At 34.3% G+C, this 13109-nt stretch overlaps 1 protein-coding gene across 1 annotated transcript; it reads right to left on the reverse strand.

Annotated features, from left to right (window-relative positions):
- Positions 1 to 9752: 9752 nt before the first annotated feature.
- On the reverse strand, positions 9753 to 11286 carry LOC127136995 (protein CHLOROPLAST IMPORT APPARATUS 2). Its single transcript, XM_051063497.1, has one exon. It carries the CDS (start codon positions 11002 to 11004, stop codon positions 10096 to 10098), a length of 909 nt encoding a protein of 302 aa, XP_050919454.1. The 5' UTR covers positions 11005 to 11286; the 3' UTR covers positions 9753 to 10095.
- Positions 11287 to 13109: the final 1823 nt, after the last annotated feature.

The raw sequence follows: 13109 nt of genomic DNA on the forward strand, positions 1-13109 counted from the left end.
CCATACCTTGTGAAGCCATTGTATTTGCAAAGAGGAAAATTAAGGAGTCAACATAAGTTAATTAAATAATTTTAGATATAAAACAGATCCAAGTCAAGTTCTTTTCCTCGACAAAACGTTTCATTCTCTCGTTGGCACTCGCAACACCTATTATAGCTTGGGTACTAACGAATCTCTTCTTTTGCATTGAAGGACTGACATTCAAAGGTCTGGACCCTTCCTTATAGTTGAGATTTTCCCAGGAAGCTTGAAAATTATCCCTTATTAGTATCTCCTTCGGGGTCAAATTTCTTTGAGAAATGACATAGGTTTGAGTACCTCGGTTGAAATGAGGCCAAGACCAACGTTTTCAAATTTGATTTCCACAAGTCGCTTTTCTCTCACGATAGAAATCCGACATCTCATACTCGTTCCTAAGGACCCTACAGAAAATAGGATGAGCTCCTATGGTCCGGGGAAGTACCCGGAAGAACCGATCCTTGAAACATATCCAACTTTCAGAAAAATTATTGAAATATTAAACTTCTAACTGCAAAGAAATTAACCCCTAATTTTGAGTCATGTCTAGTGTCACTACCGAGATTTCACGATAACGAAACTGGGACTAAACTAAAGGATGCCTCCTAAATCAACGACAAGAGTGAAGGAAAAACATAAGAGTTGCCACCGAATTTTATTGGATTTCCTCTATGGGAGAGGAGAGGGAAAATAGTCGATAAAACCCTCGGAAAAGTATGCACACAGGAAGTGCAAAAAGGTACGGATAAAGAACCGGTCTCGCAACCGAGACTTGGGTTCAGAAGTCGGTTACGCAAGGGGAATGTATTAGCACACCTCACGTCCATGGTACTCCATGGGAACCATTTGGGTTGTTTACGTGGGTATTTATCTCGTTTATTATTTTATTTTTAAAAAAAAAGTGTGAAAGAATGGGATTTGGGGTTTTTTATTATTGTGCTCGCCAAAGATTGTGGCCCTTGTGCCTACGTATCACTCATCGGGTGATGAGGAATCAAAGCTCTGTAGTTCGAAGTAGAAAATATTTGTGTGTTAGTTTATTTTACCTTTGAGAAAAGGGTTTTCGGAGTGGTGCCCTGAGGCACAAAAGTGAAGTTTTATGAGTTGTGTTTGTTTTACCTTGAACAAGGGTTTATGAAAAGAGTTTGTGATTAGATCACACTAAATTCTATAGGAGGAGGTGAAAATTCTAGACAATAAGCCAAGCGTCTTGGTCCAAAATAATCAGAGTAAGGGCAGGAATGCTTCATTCTTACTCATTCTCCACCACTTAAGGCTCGCGACGCGTAATACTAATCGTAATTTTAAGTATTTTGAATTTGGTTATGAAAATGCCACTTGACGTTGAATCAAATATTTGTTTATTTGATCATGAAATAGGGTAATATAATGAATATACAAAGTAACCAACCAGGAAATAAAGGGTCTCATTGTAAGGTAGCCCAAGAGAAATCCTTGTGTGTGCAAAAGTGACTTAAACTAAATAAAGGATAATGGTCTTACAAACATGTCCCACTAGGGTGGTGCCATGATGCTATTCTTACAACCGGTATGTAAGTTACAGATGAAATCCAAAGTTAAGAACCAAGTATCACAAAGTAGGGAAATGTTATCCGAGCAAGGGCCCTAGATGAGATCCTCTAAGTCCAAGTTGATTACAAGTGAAATGATTCTTTTTGGCCTAATCATGTCATCATGTTTTTGTTGTTTTTAATGTATAATGATAATAAAGATAAATGACAATGAATAAACATACATGATGAGTTTATACAATGAATATGATAATGATGAGTACTTGAATGTAAATTACAAAGGTAATGACATAAAAGTAAATAACAAAGTAATAAATGTAAAGTCCAATAATCAATGGTTAGTGATAAACAAAGTTAGTGGTTGGTAAGAAGATACAAGTTAAACCCTTGAGGATTATTTATCCTTAGGTCAAAAGATTCAAAATCTAGCGCATCAAGGGATAACTTATCACTGATGAAAAGTATTGAAGATAATCAAAGATTAACTTACAATAGGTTTGTAACAATGAAAGTTATGCAAACCCTAAGTCCATCTATTAATAGCTTGATAAAAGGAAGACTATACAAACTCAAGGTTAGAAGTTAATATTTTGATTAAATGATTGGGTTAGACAAGTTATAATGATCAATATACAATATGAATAAGTTAACAATAAGGATTAGTGGGTTAGTATAACAATAATAACAACATGGAACAAGTGAGGCCACAAGTTAGTATGTACGCAAGCAAAGCTTCATCTATGTGTCAAATGATCCAAGTTGATTGATATAGATGCAACCTATCTAGGCTTCAAAATACCATGAATGAAACCTTGATCATTCATTAGTAGGTTTGAAACATAGAAGGTTCAAACATCCCTAATCAATCTAACATCATGACCTAATAGATTTCATTAGCTACCTAAGTTCAAAACATCATAAGTCAATGAAAATTTGCCCAAATGAAATGAAACAAAGAACAATAAAATAGTAGAGGCAAAAATAAAATGAGTTTATGTTGGGAATATTTTCAGAAAAATAAATATAAGTAAAATAAAATGAAAGGGAATAAATGGGGTGAAATATAAATAAAATGAAAGGGAATAAATGGGGTGAAAAATAAATAAAATGAAAGGGAATAAAATAAAAAGGATCAAATTGCATGCGCTGGGGGTTGAACCCCTGATCTTGGGGTCATGGGGGATCAACCCCCTCTCCTACTAGGCCAAACGCCCACTTGCGATCAAAAACACACTTCATAACAAAATAATAAATAAAATAAAAAATGGGATGCGTGCTAGCTGGCCAATCAGAATGGGCCAACACAAAATTTTGAATTCAAAAAGCGCAAAGACTTCATCTTCTTCCTCGAGACACCCTGTAATAAAAACTCCAAAATGTGAGTTTTTCAATGGATTTAATCATGGGAACAACTTAAATACACATAAACGAATCAAACTACACACTTATGAGTCATTGACTGGCTCTGAGTGTGGAGTATTTTCCAGAAAATCATACGAAGACACTTGACCTAAATCCAAAATTAAATGATGGATAACGGTTAGTCAGGACTTAAAACATGGGGTTAATGATTAGTGGGTGATTTCGGGTTAAATGGTAACTTGTTTGAGTGAAGGGGGTGAGTGAAACTACCTGATCAGAATGAGTTTCAGGTATGAACTCCGATGAGTTGGTACAACTCAGGTGAGGTGTTGGAAAGGTGAGTTAGTGTTTGGGAAAGTTTCAGTGATGTTCAAGGATGTATTATGGGTGGTTATTTTGAACTTAAAGGCTTTGAATCTCAAAAATTGAATCTCTGTTTTCAATGGTGGAAACCAGTTTTTCAGTAGGGTATTTCTAGCTTTCAAAGCTTGTCCTTTGAGTGAGACACCTTCCCCTATTTATAGGGAAGGTGATGGAGTGGTTTGGAGGGAATAAGGAAGTGGTTTGCTTCAAAAAGGTGTGACGCTCGAAAAATGATAAAGTGGGAAGCTTGCGGAGGAAGGGTGGTTGTGTTCTAACCTGATTTCCCACTCCACTCAATATGTTTTCATTATATCATAAAAAACGAGGGACCATGAGGCTTCAATCAGAGTTGTGGTGGCTTTTGTCTTTTGCCATTTTGGGAAATCTTTTACTTTTCATATGGCATCGGGTTTGGAATTTTGAGAGGTTTTTCCATCCAGGTTGACTTCCATTCTTGTCCTGAGGCGTTTTGCAATGTGTTTGGGGTCAAATAAGGTTAGAATTCATGAGTTTAGTGACTTCGTGCACCAAAATGCAAAATCTGCCGAAGTGTGGTATGATGTGTAATCATGGTAAGTCAGTGACTTTGAACTAAGGTCAAATGAAATTGGCTCATGCATTTTGCATGAAATTTGTGCCAAATGTTCCTTGCCATTTCCTTGATTATATGTAAAAAGAACCAGGTCAAAAGCAGTTGTGGTTTGGAAATGGTAATGTGGTAAAGTGGTGGTCTTGATCATGTTTTAGGGCATGCTAAGCATGTTGGACCAGCTTGGCCAACGCAAAAATTGAGGTCCTTGATCAATGAATTGGGTCTTGGACATTGAACCAGAGTTTAAGAGGAACTCAATTAGGATATTTGGATCAAATAAGATCTTTAAAAGCTTGCAAGATGAAAAAGTTATGGACTTTGGACCAAATCATAGGCCATTCTTGTCAAAATGTGACCAACCAACTTGACCTAAAAATATGGCATTGTGATTTCTTGATTTTCAAGGCACAATGATGTATGTTTGAAGCTCATATGATCATATCATGATGTAAAATGAGGCTTGGAGATTTGTGGAGTGATTTTAGGTCAAGTTCATGGGTAAAAACAAGGCATTGAAGGTCCAAAGGTCATGACCAAACCAAGTATTTGTAATATGAATTGGATGAGTGTTTGAATGGTGAGTTGTGGTTAGAAATGACTCGAATTGATGATGAATAAGTGGTGATGTGATAGGGTGATCAAATGAAGTAAAGTCAATGATCAAAGAATTCCCAAATTAGAGTTTCTTGAATCACAAGTTTCATCAAGAACCAAGGTTAGACAAATTAGGGTTTGGTGATGCAAGGGATATATTTAGATGTTTTAAAGGTTGGGGTATGAACAAACTTTGGATTTTAGGGGTCCTCAAAGACTTGGTCAAGTTTAAAAGTGAACAATGACTTGTACAAGCCAAAGATGGTCAAGAGCTAGGGTTGGGGTCCTTGGGTGACTAGTTGAATCTTGATGCATCTTCAAAGGGGACTCACCATCCAAATTAGGTCTGGAGAGTGAGTGAGATTAATTGAATTATTCTCCAAGCTTGTTGGATTTTTTTAAGATAGATATTAGGGTTAAGGTGGCTTGGTCACACCTCAACATGATCAGAGGGTCTCGAGCTTCACAGATGGACCATATGCCATTGGTTTGTGGACATTGTAGATTATTAAGTACAAATGCATATGAGATGAGATGTATGCTCATGAATTAGGGTTAAATAAGGTGATGTGGAGGTAGGGTAAATTTGAGGATATGAAATCCAGGGAAGTACATTCCGTGATAGAAAGGTCAAAAAATAAGGTTTAAAGATGATGTACACCTCGATACTCACACCAGGTTTTGAACACATTCAAGAAAGCCTAAGTGTTCGAGTGTAATTGGGAAGGTGTGATCTTCAAATGCTTTAAGAATCTTGCTTCAAACTCTTGAAGCCAATTGTTGGGTGAGAAAATGGAAGTAGAAAAACGGTCTAGAGAGGGGTGAATAAACGCTTATTAAAAAATTCAACCGCTTTTTCAAAACCAGAATATCGGAGGTTTTCAAAAGTGTGTGCAGAAGGTTTGAAGCGAAAATATGAAAATTATACTTTTATTGAAACTTGACCATATTGACGCTTAATCAATATACAAATACCAATTGATGGTTTTATGATGATACACAAAGGTATTCCGTTGATTCGGTTGTATATTCCACGAGGTTTATTTATAAAACTCGATTAGGCACAAATTCTAACAAAACCTAACCTTACATAATAAATCGCTGCCATTTGAATAAAGGATAAACTACGTTAGAGTTGAAATACCTAAGCATGCAATATCCTACAAAAATTAAATGCAAGAGTAAGGGAAATAGAGAGTACACCTATATTTATAGTGATTTGGCATTCGTCCTCGCTTTGCCTATGTGCACTCTTTAAGGGTTTCCCATTCAAACTTGCATTGTTCCTTTTTATTTTGACAAATATAGCAAGCATTCATACAATCACCAATCTGTAATAATTATGATAAAACTAAAATCTCCTATATGGATCTTGACTTTGTAAATAGCGTAATGCCAAACTCTTCTGCATTATCTTTACTCGATTAACGCTTCTTGAATCTTCCAATATCACCAATTTTCTTCAAACCTTCGTATGTAGCAATCACCCCTTAAGCATACTGATTCCTTGAGAGATGAATTGTCCGAAAATTTGAGAAGAACTTTGCCTTGTATGTATCCTCCCACACAGTCACTACCAAGGCAATGTAGAGAGAAGAACCTCCTTCTTTTCACTGGAATTTATTGTTAGAACAAGATTTGGTTTTGCATCTGGCCTTTAGTTTTGATGATAACAATGCATTGTTTCTTAGAGAACAATTTTGTACACTAATGATTTTTATCTAGTGTGTAACTTTTGCTAACAGGTTATGACTCTGAAGTATTGACGCATGACACCATCAAACTCTGGAATCAACACACTCTGACTCTGAAGATATACAAGTGCTTTATAAGATGTTGTCAAGTTCTAGAAAGCTCTTAGAGAACGGTTCTGATGAACAGTTGTGCTAAAGCTTTTGATTGTGACTCTGATTGAAGAGCCTCTGAAGGATTGTCAGCCTTCAAGATTCTGCGCCCAAGTTCAGAAGATTCTGAAGAACAAGATCTGAAGACTTTGAAGACCAGGTTATGAGGAACTGTTTCAAGACTCTAAAGACCAAGATTCTGAAGATTTTGTCAACTTATCTCTTGATCCTTCTAAGCATACTTCAACATAATTTCATCAGAAGCCTCTGAAGATTAGAAGATAAGATCAAAAGGTTTTACGTCAGGAAAATAGTACACAGTACAAGATCACCTTTTCCGCCAATTCCCTGATTTTGTGGGCTAAGGATAGTACTATTGTACCATTTTGCCTCTTATATATAAACCATTATGAAATGAGACATATGCAATTTACTATTCGAATTCTATCCTACAACAGATCTTTTAGATGCCTATATAAAGAAGACTTGGAAGATTGGAAGTAGTTACTCATGCTTGCTAATTCACTACGCTCACACACATGCTTTTGCTGAAGTCATATTATTTATGTGTATAGTTTTCGTAAACACACGAGAGTTGTCGCTCGTTATTGTGTGAGATATTCTTTGTATTAATCTTGTGTTAATCTGCTTTCTTTGTAAACATAAACTTATAAATTTCAAAGTTGTTTGAGTGGTTTCCTTGAGTGACTAGGTTTTAGTCAAATAGACTCAAGAAGACAAATACAGGTTGCCTTTGTGGTTTTTGTAATCAGTTTTTGGTTATAGTGGATTAAGTCCTTCTTGAGAAGGCAAAATCATCTTGGTAGGATGGACTAGAGGTAGCTTCGTTAATAGCGAACTAGTATAAAAATAACTTTGTTATTTTTATTGTTCGTATTATTGCTTTATTGAGTTGGTTTCTAAAAAGATTTTGTTTTTAGAAACCCAATTCAAACCTTATTTTCTTGTGTTTCTTGCCACCTTCATTTGTCAGCACCAATGACAATAACTCAATCTTGCAAGCTACCTGAAAATCTCAACCAAATCTTCAAGAACGATTAGTTTCAGGATGATGTCTCCTTCAATCAATTACAAATATCTCATGATCAAGATCTGAAATCAAACTGAAGTTGGAGATTAAAGAAATTTGATTTCAAGAGATTTTGAACTTACAAAAGTGAGAGTGTATTGGTTTCACAGAAAATCACAATGTTGATCATGAGATTCACACATGAAAAATGATGACAAAATGATTTTAAATGTGCTTGACATTAAGCACAAAAATGGATGGAAATTTTTTGTTAGATTCGATTCAAGTGCATTTCATGATTTGAGTCAATTGAGCAAGCAGTGTGAAACAAGATCTCATAAAGAGAGCAGCCCATTTGACTGTGATTCGAGTCACACAGGTTCATGATTTGAATCATGTGTTAAACCTGATTTGAATCAGCCAAGTCAGTGGCTACTAGGAAGTTTGTGATTCAAGTCATGCACAAACTATGATTCGAATCACAAAGTTGTATGATTCAAATCATGTGTAATATATGATTCAAATCACATACACCAAAATTTTCCTATTTTGCCTATGTTTTGCTTGATTCAAGTCATGGATTGTGAGTGATTCAAATCACATACAAGAAAATTGAAAATTTTCAAGTTTCTCAATAGTTTGAGATTTCACTTCTCACATGACTTGAGTTGATATCACATATGGTTATTGTCTCACTAACTCAGGTAATTGACTTAAATCATCATGATCAAATCTCAAATATAACAATTGGTTTATTCATACTAAAAATGAATCGTTTCAAAAACTTGATTCATAGAGGATGTGCAATTATGAAGGAAACTCAATGAACGGGAAGTAAATGAAAATGAAAGCGATAAGACAAGCAACAAAACCACTGTATTAGGGTACTCCCCCTGAGTGTATTATGGACATGCAACTGCATCGTTTATGTCATCCATAAGAAAGATAAATGAATGGAAATCATATAACAAAGGTTAGGTTTGAAGGTAGTATTTATGGCAGATATAGGTCGAGGAAGAAAGGAAAATATAGGAAGTAAAGAGTCACCCATAGAACACATTGCTTCGGTAAGGAGAAAAGAGACACTGAAATGCTTCAGTAAGAAAGAAAGACGCACTGAAATCAAAAATTGCCAAAAAGCCAAGAAGAGCAAAATTATTTCTCAAAAGATTAAGTGTGGATTAAGTAACGGTGAAAGTAAAAACCCATTCAAAAAATCACATGGTCTTTAACAGCCCGATTTAACCACGAGAATATCGCGCCACTCGAGTACACTTAAGCACCTTAGGGGGGAAATGTCATGCCATAACCTGTCAACCTATAGGTACGTGTAAAAAGGTCACATGAAACCCCTCAGTAATGGGAAATACATTTAATGTGTCCATCTTAGTTTCTCTCTCTATCAGCTGAACACGCCCGATATCACCCACGTTGACTTAACGATATCAGGTCAGCATAGATCTGAGAAGACTGCTCGTTCAATACTTCATGACAAACCTTATGGGAAATTGTTATAGGTCAATCGAAGGCCCAACAATAATGGGCTCATTAACTCTCTAAAGGAGGTCCAACAACCCATTCAGTCTATGGATTAATACCCCTACACGCGCACAAGATTCTAGGTACATTCATATTTTCCATATTTCACTCTATCCTTTTTCTTGATCACTTCACTGGCGTGGGTGTTGGAGTATTAATCTTGCAGGTCCACGCCCCGTGATCTACCGCATCGGAGGCTTGCAACACCATACTGGAAGTTCAACCTCTAAACTGAAACAAAATTTTGGTTTCGATTGATATCAAAAAGGAAAGGATGAACACGCTAGGCAAAGAAGTTAATACACTAAATGAAAATGAAGAAAATCTTCAAAAATGGTTCTCTGATATTAAAACTCTTGTAAATGATTTCATAAATTGTATTTCTAACAAATATCTAAGATTCAAAAACTGATATTGAAAGTCTGATCCAATGCTAGAAATTGGAGATATGCATATTGTTGATGATTTACAAGATAAGTCGAATAAGTAAAAATCATCAACAAACACAAAGAGTTAATGCAATTACTTCAAGATGAGGAAAATAATCTAAAGAATCCTTTAAAATATCACATGAAGAATCATCTAAAAAATCATTTAATGAATAATCCAAAGAATCAAATGAAGAACTATCTAAAGAATCTTTTGAAGCATCATCAAAAGAATCAAACAAAAGAGTTTCTAAAAAAATCATTTAAAGTATCATCTAAAGAATCTAAATAATTAAATGTAGGATTATCTAAATGTCACCTTAAACTTCATCTTAAGAGTAATATAAAAGTTTATTTGAAGAATACAGAAGCCTAAAAAAAAAACAGATGAAGAGGTAAAATGATGATGAAGTAAGCACTCTTATAAAATGTAGGAATTAAGTATAAAAATGTGTAAACACGTTCATTATATAAGCATGTTCATTATATATGTATTGAGCAATGAAACATGCATAAATTAGAATTACCACGTTTTTGTTGCATAAATTAGAAATAAATTGAGTCTGATCACCTTGGAGAAGTACAATCCTTTGTGTAAACACGTTGTTGTATTTTAAACAATTCCTAACTATAATATATTCCTATTATTAATACCAAAACAAATACTACTAGTAGTAATATTAATGAAGTAAATTATCAAAGAAATTAAGTGCTGAAGTCCTAGTAATAGTAATTAATTCCATGTACCAACAAACAATGACGTCATACTCCGGCATAGTAATAACCGAACACATCACCGGCTAAACGGTGAACCCCGTGCCGACCACAAACTCCGAACATCTTCGTAATTCAGTTTCAACCGCAGCGGTAGAGCCAAACTCGAATTCCTACGCTCCACGATTTCTTTCTTCCTCAGCTTCTTTTTCTCAGTCGCCGGAACAGTACTCGCCACCACCGGCATCTTCGAGATTTCAAGTACGTCAACCATAGCAAAATTCATCAAATTAACACCTCCGACGCGGCGAAGAGCACTCGTCACACCGAATCTCCTGCCATAACCTCCAAACCAAGGATTCAGTCTCTCGCCGCCGTAACACAAACCTCCCTCTCTATCTCCGCCGCTGTTACCGGCGGAATCCTCAACCCTAGTCCCGATAATACTATCAATCCCTTCCTCGGTTTCATCATCCAACATCGATTTACAATCGAAACCCTCTCCAGAATCGCATTCCAGTACTTCACCGGGATTGACCACTATCTCTTCCGAAACCTGCTTCTCTGAAACGCTGAAAAACTCCGTTTGAGAAGCGCTTTTACTCTGAATCAAAAAAGAGTTTGCATAATCGAAATCACTGAACGGCAATAACAACGGTTCAAAAAAATCGTTGTTATAACATTCTGTTATAAGCGGTTTGGTAAGTTTGCACGGTGGTTGTAATTTCTTTAGGTTACGAAATAGGTTCGGATACGCTTCGGAAAGTAATTCAGCGGCTTCGTTATATTTTTGGTTCGGTCTCTTTCGATTGGTTCGGGGTCTTTTGGTTCGGATTGCGCTTTGGGATATGTTATTGCTAGGTTCGGAGATAGCTAAAGTTGAGGAAGGAGAATTAGAAGAAGAAGTAAGTGAAGTCAATGTGGATGAAGAGGATTTGACTACATTGAAATTCAATGCATTGGTTCCTCCGCTTAAACTTGAACTCATTTGAAAGATGGACTAAAATAATCACTTAAACAAAAAAGTGATTATTTGAGGTTTGATGAATTGATTTTGCAAAAAGGAAACTACTAGTATGGTTTATTTAGAAGAGAGGTGGATGGGAACAAAGGAAGAGACAATGGTTGGTTTGTGATGTTGCGGCAACGGACGAATTGTGTTTAAGTATTTGAAATGTTTTTGTTTTACTGTAATGTCCTTGTTCTTCAAGTTTCTCTTTTTGATTCCTAGGAATTTGTTTCTTATTATAAATGAGAGTATTTAATGGGAGAAGAAAAATTTACAACACTTCACTTTGTTTGTTCCAATGAACAATTGTTTATAAGACAAGAAATACAAATCCAAAAGAATTGAAAAATGACTAGAGAGTCCTGGTTCCTTAAATTTAGATTTTTTAATAATGGGTTTGTAAGTGGGTTTTAAAAGAGTTATGGAGAGAAATTCTTTTAAAGACTATTTTTATATTTGCATATGGGTCTTATTATTCTTTAATAAATTTAAATAAAGATATCATTATTTAGAAAAGTTAATCATTCTAATATTCAATGAATTGAATATACATACATTTTTTTTAAAATTCATTATTTTTAATTTTTAAAAATTTCCCTTAAAAAATATATAGTTATATTATATATTATTTTAGGGTTATTAAAAAATTATTTATAGTTATGAAATAATAATTTATAGTTGTAAAATTAATAAATTATAACATATTTTATTTTTAGTTAAAAATTGTTTTTATTTAAGAGATAAATTCTTGATTTTTAAATGTCAAACTTATTTATTTGTATGATTTTTTAATATAATTGAGTTTATATCATCATCGTTCATTTTATAATTAAATAATTTATTTTAAATTTATATGTGTATCTAGATACATTTTATAATGTATTAAATTGAATAATCATGCATGCACGAATATGTTACTAATTACTCTTCACAAAAATTTAAATGAAAAATTAATTATTTTAATATTCAATGTATTGAATATATTTTTTTTTATTAAAAAAATTATGAGATTAATTACTATACACTGTCAGTATAAAAAATTTTACACCGTCGATTCATCACCATCATCCGTTTGTATTACTTTATAGATTTTTAAAATAAAAGTCAAACTTTTTTTAATATCCGACGTCTATGATTAACCGATGGTGTAAAATCCTTTTACATTGTCAGTGTATTTCAATTAAACTCAAAAATTATTATTTTTAATATATATATTATATATATATATATATATATATATATATATATATATATATATATATATATATATATATATATATATATATATATATATAGAGAGAGAGAGAGAGAGAGAGAGACACACGCTCTCTTTTTTTGCCTTTAAAATGATTTCATCAAAAATATTTTTAAAATTATCTCTAAAACATATTGTTAATTTCAACTTCTCTCATTCACGCGGCCACATATATTAATAGTTAAATCAAAATTAGGCGATATACATTTATATTATTCCATATCAATTTAAATGATATTTGACATTCCTCCTCTTCTCGAAGATGGTATATATAACTTAGGGTATGGGATAATAAAGATGATAAATTTTATGTTAGCAATGGTTATTCATCTCCGATCGTTACTAATACTATTATCGACTTGAATATTATTTGAAAATGGAAAGACACTCATTGTTGGGGGAGTTTTTTCACTATAGAGCATTAAATATTGTGGGACTTCTTTTCTAGAGTAGCACCTTTGTGAGAGACATGTCACATATTCGCCCAAAACCTTAAGGTGATAGGTGGGTGAGTTCTGTCACTTATAAATGCTCAAATTTTCACATTTCCAACCAGCATAAGACTATTATCCACACTACTCACATTTGCTACATTCTCAACACTCCTCCTCAAGTGTGAGTCCACAATGCTCCCCCTCAAGTGGAAGTTCTTCTTAATTCTACAAACTCGTGTACCTCACGGAATATTTCTTACTCACCACCCCTGTGGCGCCGTTGACACTCTTCAATGAAACGTTTCTTACTCACCACCCTTGTGGCGCCATTGACTTTTGATACAAGTAAGACGGTCCTTTTTTTTGTTGGGGGAAGTTTTTCACTATGGAGCATT

Source organism: Lathyrus oleraceus, chromosome 1 (genome assembly GCF_024323335.1).
Source record: "Lathyrus oleraceus cultivar Zhongwan6 chromosome 1, CAAS_Psat_ZW6_1.0, whole genome shotgun sequence".
Taxonomy (NCBI): domain Eukaryota; kingdom Viridiplantae; phylum Streptophyta; class Magnoliopsida; order Fabales; family Fabaceae; genus Lathyrus; species Lathyrus oleraceus.

Bases quoted from the DNA above. Each gene is read 5' to 3' on its own strand.
- LOC127136995 (XM_051063497.1), bottom strand. From the start codon at position 11,004: ATGAGTTCAAGTTTAAGCGGAGGAACCAATGCATTGAATTTCAATGTA.